General features: G+C 37.1%; 1 protein-coding gene across 1 annotated transcript in view; it reads right to left on the bottom strand.

Moving 5' to 3' along the window:
- The window catches only part of anos1b (anosmin 1b), a 47,364-nt gene extending 21,391 nt beyond the window's left edge, over positions 1-25,973 (bottom strand). Inside the window, exons 1-2 of the mRNA XM_008415171.2 lie at positions 25,655-25,973; positions 11,119-11,166 (exon numbers count right to left, since the gene is read on the bottom strand). Of these exons, the coding sequence (XP_008413393.1) occupies positions 11,119-11,166; positions 25,655-25,831 (225 nt within the window). The 5' untranslated portion in view covers positions 25,832-25,973. The remainder of the gene's footprint in view (positions 1-11,118; positions 11,167-25,654) is intronic.
- Between the last annotated feature and the right edge of the window lie 1,952 nt (positions 25,974-27,925).

Raw genomic sequence — 27,925 nt, 5'->3', positions numbered from 1 at the left:
AAAGTGGAAAGTTATAGATCCAATGGAGATTTTGTTGGATTATCTTACAGAATAAAGTAATATAAGCAGATAAGTGAATCCAAATTAATGACATGCATATTTCTTTTTCTACTCATTAATCTATAAATGTTTAAACGCATTACTACAAAACAAATGTTTTAAATATTCTATTGTCTTTACTTTATGAACCTCAAAATATGTGTATTTATTACATATAATCACTTTACAATTATATATTGAAAAAAAATCTAAAGAGGTAATACATATAGTTTAAAAATTTAGGCAAAAGGTCGATGAATCAAAGTTTTTCCCTTTGATTTTAAATTATTGGCTCCATTGTTTAATTTGCACTATGTTTATGTAGAGAAAATGTCCAAATGCAGAAAGTTAAGTGTTTTATCCTTGTGGCAAAAACAAGTGAAGTCTATTCAGTAATTATGTGGCTTTAGGAGCCTATTGGTTGCACTTGATTCTGTTTAGGTATGGATTAAAGGAGGCGGAACAAGCATCCGTTCCAAGCATTCCAGATATTTTAATTGTCTAAAATCCCAGAAAAACCGTTTAAGTATGTGGTTGTTATGAAAGAAAATCTGAAAATGTTCAAAGACTATGAACACTTTTGCAAAGCACAATCAAGATTGATTCCAGCTGACTGATCAAATTGGCAAAAATAACAAAATGTATAAATTAACAACTGTTCAGTTCTGTTCCGGAAAACGAACTCAAGCATTTCCCAGAACAATTTATCCAAAACAGCAAAAGAATCAAGAAATAAAGAGAAGAAAGGGTCTAATGATGAGGATGAATAAAATGTCATGCAGTTAGAAGATTTCCAGCAGCAGATCTTATAGTATAAGCCAGCAGAACACTACTCCCAAAGCATACTCATCTGGTTTGCCACCTCAGTGAACTGGTGAGTGATGTCTCTCACCAAATTAAAACCAGACAGCATATAAAAACTGCGGTTTCACCCTGAACCTTTTCTCCCCCGCCTCCTTTCTCTCCATGCCTGTCTGTCTCCCTCAGCTTCCTGCTGCGCCTGGCTTCAATCATCTTTCCAGTCCATTCCCTCCCACCGACTCCAGAAGAAGAAACATGATTTAACAAATGATAGAAAAACTTCCTCTTTGTCCATCTATGTGGGTAAACTCTTTAATAGAAGTGTTTAACAAACTCATCGAGGCAGGGCTGCTTAAAAAGGTCTCATCCAGACTCTTGCGGTGGTAGATATTCAGAATGAAATCATGAGGATCAAAGGTTCTCACATGATCTTCTAAGCAAAGTCATTGAAGACATATGTGCTGGGTTTTTACCATTTTGAAAAATTAGGGTACCCCTTCAACACCTCACCATAGAGTCTGATGGTCAGGGGGTTTAACAAATGCAGCATCTACTGTATTTGTAGGAAATACCAACAAGAGGTTCAGCATGAATGCCGCAGAAATAAGTACTTCCTAGTTTATAGTTATGTTTCACCTATATGCATTGATCTCACGATTACCTTTCTGTTGTCTTGGTATTTATGCAGCTGTAGACTCTTTCAATTTTTCTGTCAAAAAACTCAGACATTTTTTAGATTAATCTCAGAAAGAAATTTCCAATATTTTTTTCTGGGAAATTTCAGAGTAGTTTTTTTGGCAGAAATTTACTTAGGGTGATTTATTTACTTATTTTCTGTTTACAATGGCCACTGTCGTAGAAATGTTCCCCAAAAAACTTTTGATAGTAAAATATGTTCTATGATTTGGCTGTAACATATTTGAAGAAGTTCAGGGGGCATAAACATGTTGGAAGACATTTTACACAAAAGATGAAGAGTAAAATATATTATTACATATCTAACTCAATTAATCTTTCTCTAAAGCTATTAGAAAATATGGAGTCTGGATATACAGAAATTACATTCTGATTCTATTAAGATCTTAAGTCTAACTTCACTAAATTAAATAAACTTAGGATACTTTGAATAAATCAATCAAGGCTCACAAACTTTGCATTCAACTCATATTACTGTATAATATAAGTCAGTTTTGTGCTGACTGGTTCTGGCCTACCTAAGATTGCAGGTGATGGCTGCTCCTGACCTCTAAAGTTTGGTTGCCATCCCCCTGTGGGGGTAGATGTTTCTCACATGGATTCTGCTGCATTGTTTCCAGTCTCACCTGGATAACAGATGTGGTAACGTGAGGACCATGTCCTTTCATTTTTCTACACCACCCAACCTTGCCTGCTGTATGAGACGTTATTCAGGAGTTTTGTCAGCAGGTCTGCTGACTCCTGGGTTGCTGACTATCTCATAACCTCTATGACACTCTACAGAGACTGTCACCCTGGGCAGTGGAGGAAATCAATCAATTTTACTCCACAATTCACCTCTGTGCCACAGGTGAAGTCACCCGATAGGAGGCAGTCCTGGATAGCAGCTAAAAATTTAATTAAGAAAAAAACTATCTAAAGCACATACATAGTTAACAATCCAGCAAAGTCCTGATAGATGGATCACTCTATAGCTAAAAAGAAAGATAATACTTTGGTAGTGCTACAATATTTTTTCTGCTGCTCAAACAATTTTTTTCTACATATTTGTTAAAAGCAAATTGGAAACAAAACGTTCTAATTCTATAATGTTAACAGTTTTAAAAGGTTGCTCTTTGTAAAGTTATATGTTAAATGTTAAAACACTGGTTTGTCTCTTCAGTTTATGACACGTTAAAAAGACATGTAGAGAGTCTTGAGAATTATTGATCCAAACTAATGAAGGCAAAAAATATATACAGGAACAAGAAATTGATTTTTGGAGTGTAATGGATGTCAAAGCTTACTGCTATCAATCATTAAGCAAATTACATAAGAAATTTGAGTAGCAGGCAGAACATTAACTCATTGTGTTTTTATGACTTTTTTAATTTAAATTGCAACTTTTATTTAGAATCTACACACCAGCATTTGTATTTAGCACAACTGACTTGTTGTATTTTTATACATGAATGTGTGTGGTATGAATTTCTATCCATTTATTTCTTTTGCTTTTTTATCCTTTTCTTCTCCCGTCTGACCTCAGCTTTGGTCATGGAGATGCTTTTCTGTCAGAGCCAAGCACAAAAAAACTCAACACAATACAGAACAAAAAGATCTGATCAGGAAATAATCAATAGTGCAGTAACAATAAACTGACTCAGTATCCATCATGTGCTCTTTTTTCTCCCTCAGCTGTCTAAGCCAAGCAATATGATACATTTCATGACTCCCTGGGGAAAAGACGCTTTAGACTTGGTTGACTTCACAGAAGATCAAAACAGTATTTCACAACAGAAACATAATCCACCAGTATCATACATTGCACAATTCTCATATTCCCAGAAAGAGAAAAGGCATCGATGCTATTTTTCGACCCTTGCTGCAGTCAGAGATACAGCACAAACAATTCAGGTTAAAAAGACATTTGCTTAATTTTTAAGACAATGCAAAGAGACAGTTCAGTCATGTTTTGTCTTTTCCAAGTTCAGTCACATCAATTTAAATGTAACGTTTAAGGTAGATTATAATGTATCCCTAAACAAATCTTTTCACAGATTTAATAAAGTAAAATATTTTTTGGATTTAGTTGTTGGCATGTGACCCTGCAACACGAAGCACAATTCTGCAGAGATGGGATCTGGCAGATCCCAAAAGTCAAGGACAGTTTAAGAAATGTTGGGTCAAAAGTTGTACAAAATTAACCTTAAGGTGAGAGATGCATTTTTCAGAACTCGTATGTTAACATTTTCCTTCCAATTTTATGATAGATGGACAATAATTTAAAAAATTTATTTTGTTGGTGCATTTAAGATCAACTTGCATGTTTCTCTTATGTCAATAATCAATGTCTTTTTTGGTAATTAACCCAAAACAAATATTACCAGAGGATCATAAACCGGCACCTGTTATGTTGCGTGAGTTAAACGATTCAAATGCAGGGCAAAAATTTGGTGAAAAAAAAACAAAAAAACTGAGAAATGTAATAAAAATAAATCATTTGCAGGAGCAAATGCAGGTACGGCTGGGAATGGAATGTGGAAGCAAACTGATAGGATATCAGGCAAAGCAGCAAAGTAACAGAAGGATCCAGTAACAATAATAAATTCCAGGTGCTTAAATCCAGAAGCAGGGTGGAGAAAGACAAAGATGCAGGTGAACTAATTAGAGGCAGATGAGTAACAGCCAAGGCCGAATGCAGGCAGGGAAGCTGAGAGAAGGAGACTAATTTGCACAAGAGAAGCTGAACAAAATCTCAAAGGATCTTCAAAGTAACTGAGAAAGCCTGACAGGAATCTAAGAAAATAAATCAAAGTGTACAAAGAATAAACTAAGAAACTACATGAACAAACCCCTTGTTGGCACTAATTAACACCCACACTCTGGGGGGTGACCTGGGCTCTGTGGGAAGTGTAGTCGTCTCGTGATTGGAAGGTTGTAGGCTCAACTCCAGCTTCCTCCTGCCTCATGTCAATGTGCCCTTAGGCAAAGCATTTAATCCTGCATATCAGTGTATGAATGTGTGAGCATTTGTAAAGTGTCTAGAGTAAAGCACTTTGAGTGGTCAAAATGATTGGGGAAAAAAGTGCTATATAAGTTCAGTCCATTTACAGAGAACTGAAAAGAATTTGACAGGCCTAAAGAGTATATCCAAAAGAAAACCAAAGCTCAACACCTCTAGAAATGGACACCTGCTTCCGTGGTTGTAGAATATGCATGTACAGACCAAATGAGTTTATGATGCTAATGCTGCAATCAGACCAAACGCATTCTCTGCATCAAAACCGCGTCCAAGGCCTCAAGTCAGACGCTTGACATTTTTCTCTACAGACACATGAAATGACGCCCGGTGGGAGGAGCTTCTTGACTTTTGATTTATTTTGCCTTTCCTGTTCTCTTCGTACAATGCCAGATGAAATATTGCGAGAATATAACTTGCTTTCAGTTATTTACTGACGTTCACAACCTAGCTGCGTGCTCACGAGGGTCGTTTTCAGCCAGAGCCAAATTTGAGGACCCGTTAACCCGCATTGGTTCCTACATTTCTTGGCAGGACACCAACTACAGCCATCTATGTCATGTAGCGGAGTCTCTCTGATTGATTGACGCTCTGCATCCAACTGGAAAAATTCAGATGTGTTGGCAGTGTTGAATGCACTTGATGAGAGTCGAACACTCAAAACACTTCCAACGTGCAGCTCTAGACACACAAAATATGCCTCGTGTTTTTATTACGCACTCTAGACGCGCGTCCACATAAAAATTTTATGTAAACCAGACACCCCAGACATCCAAATCATGTTTGGTTTGAATGCAGCGTAAGAGTTATGCCACAGTTTCCGATTCTAAAATATCCCAGAAAAAATATCTGGTTTGATTTTTCTTTTAAAATAAAATAAAAAACAGTGATGAAACTAAAGAAAACTTGTAAAACAGAAGAGGTGAGAAGTTGAAGGTGATGTGACCTGAAAATATTTGTGGTTTCAAGGAGGTGCAAACCTTATACACTCAAATATCACTTGTATGTAATAAATCAATAAAAATCAAACACACTGCAATTGTGGAAGAGGCGCTGAGAGACAAGCAGTCAGTGTTGAACCTGAATGCGACACGATGAGTTATGTGTGTGAAAGCGAGTTCAGTAGACACGGTTAAGGTCAAAGGTTGACAATGTTACTATTTAACACAGCAAGACATAAAACAACAGGACCTAGATTAATGACTATCTGAGCCACTATGTGTGTACAATTTGCACAGGAGCTCCTTGCATATCTCTGTTATAATTAATCACACCATGGCACTGGGCCCTCCTCTCATGTCTCCTGCTATTTTATGGCTTCACCTGCCACAATAGAGGGATGACAGCCACAATCTGAAACAGGGAGGAAAGGAAACGGGAGTAGGGGGAGCAAGATGGTGGGTTTGGAGTGGATGGAAAAGTGAGTGTCAGTTGAAAAGGAGAGGGAGATGAAAGACAAACAGTGAAACAGGTCCATGGAAAATGGGAGGAGGGAGAGAGGGTAAAAGAAAGACAGCCGCCAGATGTGTTCAATCCCTAAAAGGTTGTATTCACTTATTTAGTGAATACAACCCGAATACAACTTATCAGGTTGTATTCACTTATGTAGTGAATACAACCTGAAAAAGCTTCTGTCTGTGTTTTTAGGTTATCTTCAAATAGAGTTTATATTTTCTTCATCTGGTGAAAATTTCTTGAACTTTACCTCAAAGGTTGTTCTGTTTATTTATGTGTTTAAGCACAACCATATTTTGAGAAAGTTAAAGCTCCATGAAAGCCTAGCATGTGGCAGCACTATCCCAAAAACAACTGCAGAAATAAAATACCTATCAAAAGATGCAACGAGTATTAACTGACTGGAGATTTGGTTAGATTTGTTTCAATTATTAAAGGGTAGAACAACATAACCATTTGAAAATGCTCAATGTTTTGTTGTTCTATTATTTTTTTCAATAGGCTAATGTCAACATGAACAAATTTTAAATTACTTTGGAGTTGTTTAGAAATAGATAATCCATTGTACATCATAATACCCCCTCTTGTCAGAGAGACTCCTCCGAGAGCCTACAGGTGTTATCATATGATTTGTTGCCATAAAATTGATTTTTACCCTTGGCTTAATGGCCATCCAGATGAGTAATTACATTATGTCATGATTTATGGTGTGTTTGGTGAGGTGAGGGAAGACGCAGGCAGACCCAGGTTGAAGTGATGAATGGTGGTTTTAATGATAAATCCGACAATGGCAGCACAGGGAACACAAGGAACTGGCAGACGACATATGACGAACACACAATGAGGATTTGACAAGAGACAAAGACAACAGGTGGGACTAAATACACTGGGATCAAAGAAATGAGACACAGCTGGGAACAATCAACAGGGAAGACAGAGACTCAGGGGAACAGACTAATAAACACAGAAAAACCTCAAAATAAATACACAGAAAACACAGATCACCACACATTAAATGTAAAACCAACTACAAAATGTACTGCTGTTAAAAGATGCTGACATAAAGATTTTGTATAGTCCAATACACATACCATGTCCCAAATATGGACTTAAGTTTGAAAAGTCCATATTGGGACTTTTCACACTGTATGGAGAAAAATTACTGACATGTAAGAAAAATGCTATGTTCAGTTAGCAGCATAATTATGCAATGAACTGCCTCTCAGATTTAAAAAAAAACATTTTAAAAATACATATACGGATGGCATATCATTTTTGTTGTGTGGTTTAATTTTCTGAACAGCATCTTAATATTCACAACCTCAATAGAGGGTTTAAACTCCAACACTGGGAGCTTCTTGTCTAAAAGTTTTGAGTTCTAAAACTAAAATGATATTTACTCACATAATGCACACAGTAACGTACGGTTCAGGCATTAGAAACATGTAAAAAAAATCCTTCAAAAATCTATGTTAAATTTTTTTGCATAGTTGTAAATAAATATGCAAATGACTATGTACTGAGGAAGATAATGTGCAATTGGAAAGGATTTTCGTAATGATTGGATAGAACAATGGGAAAAAACAAAATAAAGTTGGATATTAAAACGATCCTCTATCAAAGTTTTGCTGCCATATGATGCACATTAGCTTTAGTCAGTTTTAGTTGTACAAACTAAAAACAAAGAAGTACCTATGCTGATTAAAACTGAAGCAAATTTCTAGATAGGCTTTGAGGATGAAATGCTAAAGAGAGGACGACATGAGAGAGATGCTCAGTGACTTAATACTTCTGCTCTGTTTGCTGTTGTACATCCTGCTGTCTTACACACCTGGTAAAGATTACTAAATCCACTCTGGGCGTGCGTGTGATCTGTAAAGTGAAAAGGAGAAAGAGATAAAAGACAGAGGAGATGGATGGATGGAGAATTGAAACAGAGCTGCAGTTTCATTTTTGTGAGCTCACATGTGTTTTCCCAGGAGAGAAGCAGAGAGAGAGAGAGTGAGAGAAGCAGTACACTGATGATGTGACACAAACCAGATGTGTTAGCGCAACATCTGCTCAGTTTGCGCGTCTACAATACAGAGAAACCGATGAAACAAAGGAACACATGAATATAAAGCTTCACACTCATGTTTATCTGTCATGTCATTTACTTCATTCCTCCTTCTTCTTCTTTTTCTATCTGTTTGCTGTTTACCCTGCACTGAGATGGTGATTTTCAGAAAATAAACAAAACTTAGGTAAAGTTTTTAACTATAAAAGAAGAAAATAGATACAGTTAATCGATTTGTAACTCTATCCAACATGCCAGTAGAGATTGAGATTACTGTAACAGTTAAAACATATACAAAAAGGTGTTTAATACTTTTCAACATGTTTTTTATTTCGCTGTACAGCAGCATAAGACTGCAGGATTTAGGCTTCCCACAAAAATAGATAGAACTTACAAAATCTAATTCAGATTAAATTAAGTCTAAAAATACTTCAGAGTAAACTCAGCATATTTTACATGTTCTCAAACTTTGTGAGAAAAAACTGCCCCAAGTTTTCATACAGACCCAAAAGGAGCTGAGGGAAAACTATCTTTACGACTCCCAGCATTGTTCTGTTAAAAGTTTCGAATGTCAAACTCTTTTAAGCACCGTATATGGCCAAAGGAGTTTATGAGACGATGCAAGAGGACTCGGTTTCAAATAAAGTTGCCTTTTGTCAGTCTGGATTGCTTATAGCTACAAAGTTGCTTTATAAAGACACAATAACATTTTACACTGTTATCTCTTTCATTGGGTTGGACTGATGCAGTTCAGGAGCACACATAAAACTGAATGTTATTTACTTTAAGTTAGAAACCTTAAATCAAAAACAAAATACAGAAACTCATGATAAACGCACATAAGACATTAGAAAGTCTCTCTTTGAATGCATGTAATCAATGGATCATGCTGAGAAAAGCATGTGAAGAATTTGAGATGGAGCTAAATTCAGAAAATTGTGGAAGAAAACATCTTGGAGGATCCAAAAACAAAGCTTGAGACTGAGGCAGAGGGTCACTGTCCAGCAGGATGAAAACCTTAAACATACAGCTAGAGCTAGAATCAAATGGTTTGGGTAAAAGGCTATTCAAGTGTTAGAGTTGTTCAATCAAAGCCCAGGTCTAATTTTTCACTATCCAGTCTGGCTGAACTTTAAGTTTTGTGCACAAATTGCTAAAACATTTCAATCTCTAGATGTGCAAACAGGTAGAGACTTGCACCTGCAATTGTTACCCTAGATTGTGTGGCAAGCTTCTTCAAGTATTCTTTGAGCATTGTTGCTCTTCTTGACACTCTTTCATAAAAGTTACATTTGTGGACTGGACAACTAACAGTTGTCCTGCCAGTATTCTTTTCTTCCCATTGGACAGTTATGCATGATTTTGTGTTCTTCCATCTAAGAAAACAAGTAATAAGGACACTGTATTATTTGGTTGTTATAATGCAAAATCTAAACAAGTTTAACAAGTTCCTAAACAAGTTATGAGGTATAAACTTGTTTTGTTAAAATTCTAGAATTTTAACGCATTGGTTAAAATTCTAGAACTGACAGTGGGTGTGCTTTCTTTTCAACATGACTGTCCTTTTTCTTTTGCACATTTAGCTGAACAAGTGGTAAACACAATAAAGCTTTTTTTTTTCCTTTCAAACAATCATCTCCAGGAACATAATTAATAAAAATAAACAGCATTCTCCAGACTTCTTCAACATTCCCAGTTAAGCAAATACACTCTGAGAGCATTTAACACAGTTGGACACCCTCTGTTGTACATTTCATTCTTTTGATTAATCTAAGCAATTATGGTTGAGGACTTGGATGTGTGCTTTCCTGTTATAATTTATTTTGGTTGGCCTACCAGGATGACTTTTACAAATTGGGCTGTATCCACTTTCAACAGACTGTTAGACAGTAAAAATTAACAATCTTGCAATTGAGACGTAAGAAAGTGCACATGTCCGAGCGGTGTCATGATCTCTGACAGAAAAGGTTTGAGAAAGTGTTGTTGGACAGTGCCTTTATTTGTGCTTAAGTCCAAACAGCTAGATTTGAGTCTTAAAGAATAAGAAAACTAGGGAGCAACCAGATGTTTAAGCTCAAAGGAGCTGACTGATTTGTCTTTTTGTTTGAGGCAGCAGGGGGTAGGTGTAGTTAAAAGTAGAAGTCTGATGTTTTGCTCAGTGCAGTATCCCCTGACGGTTTGTTGGTGGAGGTTGGCTGATGTTGACATTAACCCACGCTGACCCAAATATAAATACGTACACGGACTACTGAAATACATGCAGAGCAGGTTTCACTGTGCATGCCTGTACATTTTTCTTCACTGACCTGTCATCTGAATTTGTACCAAAGCGTCAAAATATTTTCAGAAGTAAAATACAATTCAGGTGTTTCCATGTGGGGTAAAGGTTTTAGATTATGTCTGAACCTCAGCAGGAAGTTCAAAAGGCCACTTTGTAGAAAGCTAGATGTTCTACATAAAAATGTAATTCATAACATATTTGTATGCAAAGGGTTTTGAGCAGTCAGTTTCAGCTAAAACGCAATCCCAAATTTCAGTTATTAAAAATGTTATTTTCTTAACATGTTGGACTGTTTTTAATTACCATATTTGACTTGAACTCTTGATTTATGAAGATTAATTGTGTGAACTACATTTGTAAAATACCAAGACATAGATTTTAAAGTAGAATCAATATTCAGTGAGATTAAGACTTTAAGACTTTACAGACTTTAGCTGCACACTTAAAGATTTGAAATCCAAACGATGATTTGCAAATATTCAACAAAATTTTTCTGAGTTTGGCAAAAGAAAAAAAAACTGTGATTTATAAGATTTATTTGTGAATTTGTAAGAATGTAATAATTCTGAGATTTTAAGAGATCATCTTTTAGTGATATGGAAAGTTAGTTTTATGTGTTTTTAGAAGTCTAAAATGCTTAATGTTTGAAATATATTATTGTGTATTTTTAAGGGGCTTTATTATGTTTCACTGCAGCTTTTCCAGGTGCTTTTCTCCAGCGTTTTGGACACCCTATGTATTTTTTTAAGGTGTCTAAGTAAGTAAAGTAAATAGCAACTTAAGTTTATTTACCTGAGCGCAGCGTCTGTGGTTTTCACACCAATCCAGAACTTGGATATTCTGGAAGAGACAGAGAGGGGAAAAAAGGCTTAAAAGAAAACATTTAGACAGACAAATCCTTTGATTTACACTCCCTACATGTAACCTATTCATAAGAGACTTCCATTTCATATGCAAGTAGACCAAAAGCAAAATTGTTGAAAGATTGTTGAAAAGAATTACACAAGCAGACAAAAACCTGCAACATAGTCACCTTTCAGTTATTTATCTAATTATCCTCTATGTGGAAGAAAAAGATCTAACACATTATGGTTGTGGCTGCTGAGGTGGCTGGACCACGTCACATGGTGAGACATGAGGTACATGTGCAGAAAGTCAAGTGGGAAGTGACTCAAAAGCACCAGTAAACATGAACACTTTAACCACTGTGACTGAGACGTAAAATAAAAGCCACATGGAAAGAAATAAAGATCACACATCACATCAGACCAATGTAAATTCCTGAATTTTCCTTACTTTGATAACTCTAGACAAGCAATTGTCAAAAAATTCAATATTTCTGATAACTGAGTGACATAAAGAATGAATGCGCTAAAGATACTTGAATGCACTAAAGAGCCCAATAGTTGACTATCACGGTTTATCCCACAAAACAGACTGTATTAATCGCAATTTTAATTTAAAGTACCCATAATCTTTGATTTAATTAGACGTCAGTAAACCGTATTCTTTAGCGTTAGGTCTTTCTAACAAAGTTTTAAGAAAACTTCCTTAGTTGAAACACTCATCGGTGTTGAAAGCGCTAATGTTATCTTTGAATTGCTCTGTCTTTCTCAACGAAATTACTTTGCTGCTATGTAACAACAAAACAGCTATTAGAATAGGTGTGTGTGTGTGTGTGTGTGTGTGTGTGTGTGTGTGTGTGTGTGTGCCTGCCTGCCTGTTGTCACGTCTGTGCACCTTGAGATTTGTGAGTCCCCAGTAATTGTGTCTATGCGTGTGTGTAGGATAAGCTGCTTTAACAACTCTTAAACCCTCTCCCGAGTGAGCTGTATTTAGACTAAACCAATCTTTTACCGCACACAGAGATACACCCACCTAGATCCGACTCAGTGTTTTCCTCTTTAATTGGCCTTTGTGCTCACTATATGATTAGTGTGATTAGGGGGTAATTGCCAGGGGATCAGCACTAAGGTGAGAAGAAACCCACTAGGGGTTAAGGGTTTTCATAACATGGTGAATTAAGACTTTAACCATCAGTATTCAACACATACATAGTTTTTAAAAATACTTAATACAGTTAAAGTGACTGACTTGGTCAAGGTTTTCAGATATTTAGAGAATTACAGAATGACTCAAAAGGTTTCCAAGATGTATTTAAAATTAAGATTACTGGCTTTATAATTATAATTATGGTGACACAGTGATGCAGTTGGTAGCACTTTTGCTTTGCTAGAAGGTCCTGAGGCCTTTCTGGAAGGAGTTGCATGCTCTTCCATGAAGTGTACGCTGGCTTCCTCCGTCAGTCCAAAAACATGACTGTCAGGTTTACAGGTATCTCTAAAAATTGTCCTTAGATATATGAGTATGTGCGTGCAAAGTTATTTGTTCTATTTAGCCCTCAGATGGACTGGAAACCTGTCCAGGGTGTACTCCACCTCTCGCTCAATGACCGCTGGACATAAGCACCAGGATAAATAGGCATGGATGATTAATGGGTTTTATAAGTATTTGCTATGCTATAGAGAAAATTACAGGGGATGTTACCCATGCTAAGCCAACCTTTGGCTTTAATTTAAAAGTGGCAAAAACAACAGTTTCTCTCTGACTTCAAAGTGGTAGTGTAACAACAAAGGATTATTAAACCATTTACAAACATCATCAGCTCTTCATGCTGCAGAGCACCAATTCAAACCCAACTGTCCAGTGAAATATTATGCAGAGCTGCATAGGGCTAAATGATGTCACTAACTTTTTTGAGCATGCAGAGGAATATTATTTTCCATGCACATAGTCTCATTTTATGGTGCCATAAAGTAACTATGCTCAGTTGTTATAAAAATGCTGTGTACATATTAAAAATAACTTAAAAGAAATTTGATTTTACATCCGATGCCTTGAAACTAACCTCTGTCTCTGCCTGCTATGGCTTTGTAGTGCCGGGTTTCATTTCTTTAAATACAGTCCTAAACTTTTGCATAACTCCATGCTGACATGCCTCGGAAGATATATTCATCTTAATCGCTATTAATCCTTGTGCATTAAAAATACAGGAAAAACTTTGTTGCCATTTCCACAAGAGACTCTCTGACTCCAATTACTCTTACATGCTGGTCCTGATCTTGAGGTATTTTTATGCTTAGTTAAATTATGTACAGTCAGTCCAGATTCATACATTAATTTTGCTGTAAATATCTACATTCTGAAAAAACCTGGCCGTTGACTCATCTGTCTAAGAAATATTTCAGAAACTATTTTTTCCCATTATCCTTCTACCTGGCAAATAGACTAGGCACACGTTATTGACAGGTGCTAAAATAAGTACAGAGGCACAACCGATGAAATTTGCAATCAGCATATTTAATCTTCAAAGTTAACTGGTAGAGAAAATAATCTAATGTAAACCAAAATTAAGATATCACTTGAACTCTGGTGTGTGTAAACTAACAGTCCTCCAATAACTCTTGATTATCTCTGGAAAGCGATTTAATGGCAGAGAACTATAATCCTATTTCATTTCAATCCTAATTTCTTAAGTGGATGGAGGGTGGACTTCTCTGACGGACTGTAAAACATGTTTGTCATAAAGCTATTTCCTATCATGAAAAGAGAGTCTAATATTTCTCCAAAACTACTGTTATCTTTGCTGTATCGTTCTGTTCCGTCTCGGTCTGAGGTCCCTGATCAGGGTGGGATGAACATTCATCAACTAGGAGATGGATGGAGAAATAGCAGTAACAAAATCTGAGTTACACAAACGCAGGGAACACATTCCCTAAACTTTCTCCTATTGCTTCTCATCCAGAATATTCTCTTTTGGTCACTCTGTCACTCCTGTCTTTTATTTGGACTGTCTAACTTCCCACATTTCTGTCAAATCTATCAAAAATGACAGGGAAGGACTTGATGGTGATTGCAATGATCAGCTGGGAGGGGTGCAGTTAAAAAAAACTAAGGACATTGTAAAAGGTTACTAAACATCTCCAGATTTTCACAGAACAGGCCTAAAGCTGCTGGACTGAAATCTCCATCTTTCCTATTCTTTTCACGCTCTCTTTCATTTCCTTGTTTTCTTGCCATTCACAAATTCAGTATCAATAACCAAGCCTCAGCCTGAACAAATGGATGTGCAGTTATATGCATTCATCACAAGTCAATTTCATGGTACATATTTGCTGTCAGAAACAATTAGAGTAGTTTAGATAGATCTGTCTGCCTTTTTGCTATTAGACAGTGGTCAAAGCAACATTTTCAGCCATCTCATCTGTCTGTGGCAAAACAGCTGCACATGTTGGAAGAAGTCTGGGAGCAAAAGAAAAGGAAGATTGGGAAGAGGGTGGCTAAGAAAAAAAAGACAATAAATATTAGTTATGGCAGCAATAAATAAAGGCTAATGGTAGTGAAAAAGAATACAATAAATATTTTTGTTATTCTGTTATATTACAATAATAAGTCAATGGTTAAGCTATATGTGAGCTTCCTTCTCTGGAGGTATCCCATTCTTGGACCTGTTCTTTTTGTTGCGAAATATGATTCATTTGAGTTTATCTGTTAAAAACCATTGCATTTCAGTGCTATGCACATGATTTGTTTATTTTCTAATAAAGTTTGATGATAGGACTTTGAAAGCTACCTGCTTTAGCTTAATAATTATATTGACACTTGAGCACCATATACATCTCCACTCACTTTTTCAGTTGTTATTATTATGCCACAAATACTTATTGAAAATACAACTTACAAGAGTCCGTGTCAAGTAAAGCTGAAAAAGAAGCTACACAAGGACAGAAAGCATTGTATATATGGAGGCAGGAGTATATCTTTTGATAAATACAAAAAAAGAATGCATTATTCTGCTTTTGCTTGGATAAACCAAACAGAACTCGGTCAGGAGAACATATGCTAGCCACCTGCAGTCCATAGTAAGCTAACCTGGCCATTGCCTTCTTATGTTATCCTCCTGGATTCAAATCTCACTTCACAGCTCAGTCTGGGCTTTCTCCCATTGACTTGGATCCCTCTCGTAGAATTTCAACCAGGCCAATTAGTAAGTAGAAGAAGACATTTTAATGACATTGATTTTCTGCAATGTTTTGGAATTATAGGTCACCTTCCAAATAATGAGTTAACATTAATTCGATTTGACACTTTTCTCTCCGCAGTGGAGCACGGTTGTTTACAGCACAGGCAATAGCAAACACTAGCGATAGGGTAAAATTTAAAACCTTGGCAGAGTCCCACGTCTCCAGGACGGAATTGTTTCTTAATAGCTGAAAGTCCAGACCATCTGTCCAAAGCAAAGGGTAGGACAAGGGGCTGATTTTTACCAGGCTAATTGAAGCATGAACACAAACAATTTGACTATTACAGCAGGTTCCTTTAAGCTATCATTAGCCAAGAAGAAAGGACTACAAAAAGCAGGAACAGAATAGAAAGATGTGTAATAAAGAATAAAAATGAAGCAGTAGCACTTGTTATGGTTACATAGATGTCTGGAATGATCACTTTCCTCACATACTGCCAGGCACAGCTGCATCTCCCTCATTATGTAACCTAGCAATAACAACTCAAGGCTCGACTCCTGTTTTTGTTAACTGTTTTTAATGACATCTTCCACCAACTGTAATAATACTGAGGTCCAGCAGTGGGACTAAATCCAAGTTACATGGGCATGACTGATTAGTATATTTCTTCTGCACAAAAGAGCGTCCATGTTCTCACACTTAATTATTGGGTTGCTTTTTGAGATCGCTGACTGTTTGTGCATTTTAGGAACAATTTTAAGAAAATCTTTGTTTTTAACTTATTAATTTGACTGATACCTCACTGTATTGACCATGACAATGTGATGTTTTAGCCCTACACATTTTTAATATATAAAATGTTACTTTTCATACCAATATGTAAAAAAAAAATTGTAACATTAGCCGATACAGAGGTTGGTACCGAGGGAAAACAATTTCCATATATGTAATAGCTTTCACTTTTCTAAGTCATTTATCTAAGAATAAAGGGTGTGACAGAACAAAACCTGGCAAAACAGCCTTTTCATTTTGATGATGGTTTGGAGTTTATTCTTAAAAACACACTTTTAGGTCTGAGATCCACTAGAGAAATCTGTCACAAGAGAGTCATCAGAATCCAAGATGGCCAACTGAGTCAGAAGCATTTACACTAAAGGACTTCCACATGGATCTCAGGCTGCCCAGTCCACAGCAATCATTCTAGAGGAAAAACAACTTGATTTTATCCAATGACACAAACACCACACAGAGAGAACCGTACACGCGCACAGCTGCAAACCCCCATCGCTGTTTGAAAGACGGAGTCAAACATAAATTACACTTCTTCCAGATGCAGCGACAAAAAGAAAGTGTGTGTGTCTATTTGTGTGTGTGATTGTGGTGAGGTGCAGTAGAAAGCCTATTTAACATGGTGCATTACTCCTGCTAATCACACCCAGATGACCAGAAGCACACAGCTACGGTGTGTCTTATTTGTTTGTGTGACGGTTTATGACTAACTTCCACCCAGCAAAATATACATTGTTGTTCCCAAAAATATCACATTTATAAGTCAGCATTCCGGTTAGGAGACCAGTTAATTAGTTTATGCAAGTGTTTTAGTGCTATGTGTCAAAGATAGCGCTGTGGTGCTCCACATCCCATGAGTAGCACATATTACTGCAAAGTGGTTTGTTCATCTTTCCATTTTTTACTCTGTCTGTGGGTTACAATTAGCACCAGTATAATGAGGTTGTGTAACATTGTGGAAACATTTGCAGGAAAGAATCACAGTAAAAGGGACCAATTGTCCAAAACACAGCTTCACTCTGCATCCTGAAATTCCATTACCACAAACACGGTTACCAAAGAAAATTACTAAATAGAAGAGACAACAACAGCAACTTTAAATCTTCTGTGACGCAGAGACAAAAGTTAATTCAGCAGTTTTTATTGTTGTCTTGAGGCACCACATGTAGTTTATTTGGTCAGTGTTCCCATGTCAGAAGGTCATAAAAGGTAGTATTTTAAGGCTGATCATGAAACGAAAATCAAAACAAATAAACCAGAAACAATTCTTCTGGTATATGAGAATATATTAAGGTATAAAACTAAGTACAGTCGCAAAAGATATCAAACAGCAATCCACCAAAATAGCTTAACTTAGGTTTGCTAAGTTAAAATTTTTAGTTATATATTGCAGAAAAATCCTTGACTGAACTACAATAGGCTGTGTTCCAGTGTACTTGTTGATTTAATACCAAAGGTTAAAGTTGATTTGAAATCTTGAATGTATAGTATAAGCAAAGCCCTTTCTAGTAAATGTTCAACATAAATCTTCAAATTTGGACACTTCCACAAAGCAAAAAATGTAATTGACAATGCTACTTGCTAACATGACACTACAATGTTTTAGTGGTAACCTAAACTTAATTTTGTACCAGGAAGCAGTCACAAAAAATCAATGACAAACGTAGTCTCCCATATAAGGAGGCATCCCTGTTTTGAGAAAATAAGAACGTCTTTTCATTAGGCCTGCAGAAACACAATTTTTGATGGTTTCATCCTTTATTTTTTCTTAAATTTTAAGCAAAACTTATAGCAATTTGTGCTGTGTGTACAGAGGGTGCCCTCACTGCAGTCTGTGTGTGGGGGGGAAGGGAGGTACGTGTGTGTGCGTGTGTGCCTTTGAGTCAGTGAGTTTAGCTCTAGCCTTTGTGATGACTGTTTGCAGCCATTTCAAAACAATGGCAGATGCAGCAATGGATTACTATCAAACAAGCCAGGTGTGAACAAAAAACTTCATGATGAATTTATGGTAAATTATTCTACATTGGTCGAGCTTTATAAAATGAAATGTCAAAACAGTTTTTTTTCTGGAAGATATTTTGGATTAGTCAAAAAACTGGAGGACACATTAATCTAAACAAATGAGTGTTATTGTCTGCCAGTCACAAACTAAGCTGTGTGTTTTCCCATCCCTGCCTTGCAGTTTCTTGCCTTGGTTTCTAATAAGAGCAAAATCTACTAATCTATTCCTGGTCCTGCTCTACTGATCAAATGACAGGGCAATCACAAAGCTGCATGGACTTTATCTTTAAAATGAATCACACAGACCTTTGCTGTCTGCTATCACTCACCCCTATGCCTGTCTCTGTGCTTGCTGCCTGCACACATATCAGTCAACCTCTCTGGTCTGTGAGTCTATTTGTCAGGATGTCTGTCCTCAAGTATGTCTGAAACACCTGCCTGCCCCACCGTCTTTACTTTCTTTTGGACATCTTCACGCTTGACCAAGTTTGTCTACCTGCTTCTGTCTCCTTATCTGCCCCCTTGCAACCTGACCTAGAGGTTGTCTTTAGCCGTTTTCCCAGCATGCCTAGCTTCTGGACTGATTAGTGTTACCTACCGCAGAGTACTAAGGATATGAATGCACCCACATGAATGCACAAAAACATGAACTACTTCGATGACTTGAACCTCAAACCATTGGGCCATCAACACCACAGCCACATGAATAGGGATGAGTGATATTATGGGCTTATAACTGAACTCAATATTTTGTGGCATTTATTGCAATTATAACAAAATCTCAACTGCAGTGGACCCTGGTATTCACAGGAAATTAGAGATCAACAGCAAACAGCTAAAATCTGCAAATACTTGAGACTCGCTTTGAAAACTCTTAGAAATGCATATTGTTGGGGTGTGCCGTGGTGGCGCAAGGGTTAAGCACAACTCACATTTGGAGGCTTTAGTCCTCGACGTGGCCATCACAGGTTCGATTCCCGGCCTGGCAACCTTTGCCGCATGTCTTCCCCCTCTCTCATTACCCACTTTCCTGCCAATTAACTATCAAATAAAGGCCACTAGAGCCAGTAAAACCTTAAAGAAATGCCTATTGTTATAGTTCAAATATACCTTTATATGCATATAAACACACAGTGGAAACACTACGGCAGAAACCAGCATCCAGGGTCTTCCTTATTTCCCGTCTTGAGGGTAGAGCCAATCAGTAGCAAGAAAAGTTAAGTGTGCATCTGGATTGGCTACTTGCAAACTCCGACCAGTAGGGTGTAAGGTAGAATTGGATCTGGGTATCGCAGCTTCCAAAGCTGCATTTTCTTTCGAATGTTTTAAATATGCTCGGTCAAAAACTCCACAAACAAGCAAATTTTCTGTGAATACTTTTGAGTTACATACCACAAAAAAAACATGAGAAGGTAAATTCACAAATACTGAACAGCAAGTAGGCAGGGGTCCACTGTACACTGTCAGTTTTAACACTTTTTTCACCAATGAGAAATCATGCTGTACTTGTGTATATTTACCCATGACTCTTAAAGACCAGGGTTTAAACATTTTGTTTATGTCAGATTTATTTTCAGTTTGTACCCCAAGTTTTTCAGTCATTTTTAAAGCAGAGACAAAAAAGTTTACAATGAATTCATTTACAGAGCCAGCAGAAACGATGGATGAGTGGATGGACAGACAGGCAGATAGATGTTTGAGACTAAGAAAACACTTAAATCAAACTCCATCCAGACTTTTTCCAAAACCATAAATCTGACCCCATGTGTGCACAAAAAATCCCAGCTGTACAACTAAAGCAGGATGTTTTTTTTCTTATTCTTAGTAGTTTACATCAAGGAAGAATTTGGGAATATGACAGCATCCTAACATGCACGCATGTGCACTCTGTCGCACACGAAAGAGCTATAATTACGCTATTACTCCATACGAGGGAAACTAGTGGAAAACCCAAAGACGCAGCAGAAAGAGGTGTAAATAGAAAACTGGTGATTCACATTCTAGTGGCTCCACGCTTGCCACACACAAACTGACGGGGAGAATGAGCCAAAAACACAGTTCACCCACATGAAGCTAGAGGAAGCGATGTGTGTATGTGTTTGTATCACAGTGTGATGACAGAGGAGGAGTACAGATGGTTGCCCTTACTGATGGTACAACTGCTGGAGTTGTAATCAAAAGAGAAGTTGTTTTTTTCCTCTTTTAACACAGAATCACTCTTACACATCCATCACAGTGTGTGCAATCCAAATTGCCCTATAAATGCAGCAAAGAATGATGATGTTCTTCGTGATGTGGCTGAGGAGATTTTCGTCTGGTTACAGATCTACACAAGTATTTGATTGCCTCTCCCCACCCCAAGATGACTCAGAGACAGCCACTCCGATTCCCTTTAGGTGGTCTGTCTTTTGATAAAATAATTTTATTTTCTGTTTTCTTAATGGATTGTAACTGGTGGTTGGCTGTACTTTTTATTTTATGGCAACCCAAGCTTGTACCCTTTTCTGTATTGTTGGCTCTGGGGTTTCATCTTCCATCCATCCATTTTCTTTACACCCTTGTCCCTTAGTGGGGTCGGGAGGGTTGCTGGTGCCGAGCTGACGTTCCGGGCGAGAGACGGGGTTCACCCTGGACAGGTCACCAGTCTGTCGCAGGGCAACACAGAGACACACAAACAACCATGCACACACACAGTCACACCTAGGGACAATTTGGAGAGGCCAATTAACCTGATAGTCATGTTTTTGAACTGTGGGAGAAAACCGGAGTACCCGGAGAAAACCCACGCATGCACAGGGAGAACATGCAAACTCCATGCAGAAAGACCGGGGCCGGGAATCAAACCCAGAACATTCTTGCTGCAAGGCAACAGCTCTACCAACTGTGCCACTGTGCAGCCCGGAAAATGATACTGAATCGCCTTTTTTGTCCCTGTCTAAATAAACAATGAAAGAAACAGTTTGGCACTTCTCAATGGCAGCATAATAAATTAATTAAATTAATCAAGAAAAAGACTGACACAGACAAAAGCAAAAAATTACATGAATACATGCAAAATACAATTTAAAAGTCAATGGAAAATTCAGTGAAAAATGAACGATTTTTCATTGAGCATGTAAATATTAAAATATTAAAAAGAAAATGCAGTGTGGAACGATGAAATCCCAAGACATGACAATACGGGCTACCATTTACAACGCAGCCAATCGAAGAGCACCATTCAATTTCCCTGTCATTTATTGGCTGCACAGGCCAAGAGCAAAGATATGGAAGACAGTGGATGTTGACTTCTGTGGTAGTGCCAAGAAGACACTGTGCATATAAAGGTATATTAGCTGTTTAAAAGATTAAAATAGGCACTTATGCACAGTTTTAGAGGGAGTCTCAAGTATTTTCGGATTTCAGTTATATGTAGCCAGAGGGAGGTGATCAAATTGACAGGTGCAAAACACCTGTAGCAAGAGCTGATGAAAGCAGTCTCTGGTATTTCATTTTCCACAGGAATTTATGTACTAAAGGCTGAAGGGCTCTCGGCCTCAGCTCAAACACATTTTTCACTACTGATCCAAAAACATAGAAAAGTTGATTCTAAGATCCTCAAAACTTTAGATAAGGTTCTTTACTATATCAAAGATGTACAGTTAAAGGGTTTTCATTTTGTGACTGTAGTCGTTATTACAAGAAGTATTTGGGTTTAATTTTAACATATTGTTATTTTTGGGTTCAACTATTTGTTCATTTGTAGGTCAAGTTCAATACCTTTTGGTGCAACTGAGTTTAGCTTTTTGAATTTTATTTTAGAACAAACTTGTCAAATTTATTAAAAATTGGCATGCATCTTGTTTATAACAACGATAAGTGAAACATTATGTAGGCATGTTGATCAGTTAAATGACTAAAACTATTTTATCATTTTATCCTAATCTTTATTTGCCATTAAAACAGCTGTTTTTAAAGCCTTATATGAACGCAAAGTGATGAGTAAAAAGAAACCCTTATATGTGCAATATTTTTCTCTGTACAAAAATACTTTTTCTGTCCAAAGAGCATGCATTTTTACAAAGTTAGAAAATGACTAAGAAGAAAGGACCTCATAAGTTCAGACCAAAGTCCAAAACTTTGCACAAAAAAAATATTGTACAACAAAACCCCAGAGGGTGATTTATCTGTTTGCCACAACCTCTGCATGTTTTGTTCTCATCGCTGGAGTGTAATGTTGCCTATTTGACAACTGCACTCCATAATCTTCAGACCAAATACTCCCTTTCTCACACCTCTGTCCCAGAAACCCAACCACACATATACAGCAATGCACACACACACACACACACACACACACTGATCTCAATGGTACAAAGGCATCCAGGGGCCACCCCCACTACCCAGTACGCAGGTGTTGGAGTCTACTCTGGGAGGATGAGGACCAGACCCAACCTCGGTTTTTACACATGAACATATGCAAACCAACACACACACACTCACACACGCATGCACACAGTCTCTTCTATACACCTCAGAGCCACTGGGACTGAACTCTGTGGTTAATGACTTTCCCACCCACTACACACTATGCACATGTTGAAGCCGTTAACGATAAGTGGCTTTTCAAACTTGGTAACGTCCTAATGTCCCTGTTAATCTAACATTCCTCACTTCAAAGGGCCACAGAACACGGGCCAACAATTTTCTGACAGATGAGCAATTTTGTGAACAATTAACAAGTAACAAGCAAACATATTTCAGGTGTTTCTTTGCCCCACTAAGTCCAGCCATTGATCTGTGCAACACTGAAAGGTTTGGCCCACATTTCCAGGTGTAAACAGTGTTTAAAACAACACTGCAATGTTTGTCTGATGAATTATTTAGGTCAAGTGCTGGACTTACCATTTAAAAAAATCCTAATTTACTGATGCTGTATCAAAAAAAACATTGAACAACATAATGTGTGTACACTAACCCAGTAAAAATCCTACAAAAGAAGATGAAACTTGCTGAGGATTGTGGCTCACTGAGGCACATAAACAATGCTAATAATTTAGTTAAACAAGGAAATACGATATTTGACAAATATTCTACTCTATCACTTTATGATCACTGTGTTTTTGAGATGCACCAATTACACTTTTGTTCAGCAACACCAATTTCCAGTTATCTTTCAGACTTGACCAGTCATAATTGATTCTAAATTATTCACATTTTTAGGCCTAAACAGGAAAAGACATGTGAAGGTCTGTTGTTTTTGTAGAATTTCTTCTTGATAAATTATTTCATTAAATAAATTGGCGTTTTAGATGCCTAAACTTACTCAAAAACTCAAAATTCAGCCCCTATGGATATGTTTTGTTCAATAAAATTAAAAAATGGGTATGGCTAAATGGAACAGGTGTTAAGCCACTGGAAATTCATGAATTTATCAAACATTCATGTGCGTTTTTACACATGAATGAGTAAAAGCAACACTCACATAACCATGGTTATATTTTTGATGAGGGAATGAAATTATAACTTGATATAAAGCTAAAAAAAGTCGCATTTGCATAATATCTCCCTCTTTGAAGCATATTGCTCAAACCTTAAAATTTTTATTTAAAATAAAATTAAAGTGCATCATCTGTGTCGATTGGTGTGTTTATTAAATGAAAACACCACATGTAATCAACAGACTGAAAAAAATAAATCTGATTTCTCTGACCAGCTACTCATTGATTAAAACTAATCAATTAAAATAATTGGCAGATTGCATTCGCTGGCCAGTTGACTGGCACATCTCTGCTGTTTTTTTTATATTAAGTTATATATTTAGTTATAGTATACATTTAGTTAAATACACTCTTGAACCAGTTTGGGTTTTTCTGTCTCCACTTTTACAAACCAGTTCTCTGCTGTTGAATTTGGCCTTTGAAAAGACAAAGGCACCTGTACTTCACAGCATGTCCAGAATACAGGTGAAGGAGGCTATTGAAATATATTCTCTCCGGTCTAATGCAAGTAAAACAAAAATAAAATGCATTTAAAAAAATATATATATATATATTACAACACTATTCAGGTAAACAAAGCTGATATTAAACGACTTTAATACATCAAGAACAAGACTCTTGCTATTTTCAGTGTATTACATTAATTTAGGCAAGAAATCCAGCATCTATATGCTGTTAGTTAAGGATATAACAAAATTATTTATCTCTTTTGGAATTGCAAAATCTGAGAGCAAACATTGTATTTTATGGAGACTAGATTCTACAGCTCAACATAAAATTGTGCACAATTGTGAAGAGGAAGGACAATGTTACATAGTTTTCAGAAGTTGTATTACATTTTTTAACAAATTAATCTAAAATGTGCAGTTTGAATTATGTAAACTTGCCCCCTGACTCAGTAGTCTGTTCCGGATATTCACAAAAAATCGTATTTATCTCTGCCAAAAAGATTAAGTTCAGTCAAGTTGGATGGAAAGCATCAGTTTTTGAGTCTTCACACAGATTCTCAACTGCATTTAAATCTGGTCTTGGACTAGACCATTCTAACACATGAATATACTTTGAAATAAGTTGCTAAATTGCTTTCCAGCTAGCTTTTTACAACCTACAAAGGGTTTCTTCCTGGGTAGCCTGTTATTTCTCCTACTCCCATCTTCCCAAAAAGTTCCAGGCACCTACTGACTAATAGTATGACGCTACTACCGCCATGCTTCACTTGTAGTGTTCAGGGTGATACGCAGAGGTAATTTTCCTCCACTTTTCCCTTTGTTCCCAACATGGTTTATGTGAAGCTGCAAGTGGAATTTCCCATGGCTCTGTTTCAACAATGGCTATCAAAAAAAAAAGATTTTGAAGCACCCGACAAACAAAACCCAGCAAACAGAATCTCCCAGCTGGGTTGTTGATGTCCGCAGCACCTCCAGAGCTACCATGCTATAATGTTATAATATTGGATTTATTGATGCCCAAAGCTCCAGATACAATATAATACTGTACCTTTATTATATCTGTAATGGAATCTGGATTATATATCTCCACAAGTTTATCTTTAACTTTAGTGGTATGTTGCTTTCTTATCATAATGCTGTTTGTTTGGTAATGTTTTCAAACACATCTCTCTAGATTTCACACAACCAATTTATTTGGGAGCACTAGATTTTAGGGGGTTGAATACACACTTAAGCCTTTTCAGATTAATGTGAATTAAATACAATAATGTGTACTTATTGTTCCACTTCATAGCTATGCTCTACTTTGTGAAAAAGTAGAGCACAAAAAAGAAACATATATTGATGCTTCTCATTCAAACGTGGCAAAATGTAAACAGTAAGAACTTTTTTTTGCAAAGCACTGCATGTAATTTGACATAAACCATAAAAGAATAGCCTGTTTGCGCACTTTGGTCCCATAATTTTAGTATGTAATAATAAACTTCCCATAAACATAACAGCTTGTTCTCATTTTAGAACAATTCTCAGCAATTTACTCCAGGCGATTGGCTCAAAGGGCATTAGACACAACGGAAGTATTTACCTGAATATGTCTGAAGGCTGCCGTTAGCTGCGTCATGTGCAGACTCAGACACCTGGACGTACATCTGGCCCTGTTGACTTTCTCCTGAACATCATCCGGCTCCGGAGAACTCCTGCGGGCACGTGCCACAGTCAGCACCACGCAGAGCAACACCAGCACGGCTCGAGGAACTGACATCACAGCGTGAGAAAATACAACCAAAACAAATGTATATATAAATGATGAAACGACGGTCGTCTCCCTCTCGTGCCAGTGTGTGTTCTCATGTGAGTTAAGAATGCGAGCATCTGAGCGCGAGCAGGGAGTGGAGCGGCTCTACCCAGCTCGCGGACACTCCCACCACCGCCACGCGGATCTCTAACGTTCTCAGTCCCTATTATCCTGATTACCATCATCATTGTGGCTTAAGACTCTACTCTCTTCAGTTACTATGCAAACATGCTGCCCTTTTTACATCACCTTTTTATAATATTTCTTTCTTGTTCCCTCATCAGGAATTTGACGTATTTTCTTCTCCATCCTTGGAGGTCACTAGTGACAGTGAACGCCTCACTATCACTAGTAATTGCAGAAGCTGCATTAACAGCTGGGGAAATATGTCGTCCTGTGTCAACATAAAGCTACAGCTGAGCTCCTGGACCTTGGAGCTCAAGGTCCAGGTTTGTGCCTAAATGCTTTAATTTCCCTTTAATTATGATCCAAAAATGTCAATCAGTCCTGGTATAGACTGCAAAAACACAAAAAAGCAATTAAGGTTGTAGCCACTATACTGACATATTAAGTAGGACAGACATACAAGTGATAAATAGAGGTACTTGAACTCAATTTGTTAGTAAATGTTCAATCTCGTTGTTATGTAAATGTTTTGTGCAGTGTAGAGACCGGAAAGACACAATGATGTCATTTTTAAGATTAGAAAACTATTTAAGTTCCACTGTGGTTATTGTTTCTGATAACAGCTATTCAAATAATTAATTTCCACTTCTATGCTAATGATACCCTACTTTTTCACTGAAACCTCCGGGCCTCTGAAACTGTTTACAAGAAGTCAAAGCCTGGTTTTCCTGTAGCTTTCTCAAACCCAACAGTAATAAACAGAAAATGTCCTCATTTGGATCAAATCCATGCATCCAATTTCACCCCAAACATCAGCAACTCATCTGTCTCTCCATCACTCAGGTTAAGAGTTTGGCTATCATCTTTGATTGCACCTTATCCTTTCTAACCCAAATAACTTCATCTGATTGCCTACTTCCACCTCAAGCCACCGGTAAATCAAGCTTCTCATACCGAAAAAAAATTTACAAAAAAGTTTTCATCAGGTAGAAATTGTCCTGATTTATGATTTAGATGTTTCTGATAACAGTAGTGATAAGTGATCATTCAGATTTAAGTAACTTTTAGCAGTTCTTGGTACATCAGCAAACCAAACAGCAGTTTTCCCCCAAATCTCTCTCAAGAGAATCTCTCTCTGTGTTAATGATGCTCACATATTTCAACATAGCTATAAAATGTGATATTAGTTGAGTGTGGTGTTTGATGTATTCTAGGAGGCCTACACATCAAATTCTGCTTAGATCTCTACACTGTCTCCGACTCTGGTCTTAAAGCATCAAGCACATGACCTTAGATTATAAAACGATTTCTAAAAGCATGTTTTTCCATAATTATCTAAAACATCTTGACAAATGCTGTAAAATTAATTTACTGTCCTTTCAGTTTATATGCAACACCTGTGCATATCTGAAACTTTTCATCTGTCTAGTAACAGTTTTTCTCCTTGCATTTCTTGCATACTACCAACCTAGCATTTTGTACTCTATGAGCCTATAAAGATACTGTCATGATGTGTGTTGGCAGTGGACCCACACAAACACAGGAGTCAGGCAGAATCACATGAAATGGTGTAGTTTAACAAAAATGCAAAAACAAGTCAAAACTTACAACACTTTGGAACACACGCAAGGAAAAATAACACACAAGGTGAAACCTTTAGCACAATGGACCTGCGGTAGTAAATAAACAGAGAACATATACCGTGTCAGGGGAGAAGTAATTTCTAGAGTGACAACGGGTGAGACTGATTAACTGAATGTGGAACAGCTTTGAGGGAACATAAACTGAGGGAGCTGAGTGAAAATTGATAAAACAGAAGTAAACACAAGGGAGATGAGAGGACCAGTTAAAAGTATGGAGAGGGAGAACATTTAGTTAATGGCAGCAATATCTCAGCTCCCCTCTAAGAAGTTATCACAGTTAAATAGAACATCA

The sequence above is a fragment of the Poecilia reticulata genome, linkage group LG8 (assembly GCF_000633615.1).
Source record: "Poecilia reticulata strain Guanapo linkage group LG8, Guppy_female_1.0+MT, whole genome shotgun sequence".
Classification (NCBI taxonomy): domain Eukaryota; kingdom Metazoa; phylum Chordata; class Actinopteri; order Cyprinodontiformes; family Poeciliidae; genus Poecilia; species Poecilia reticulata.
The sequence above is the reverse complement of the archived record's forward strand: the minus strand, read 5'-3'. Positions and strand labels throughout refer to the sequence as shown.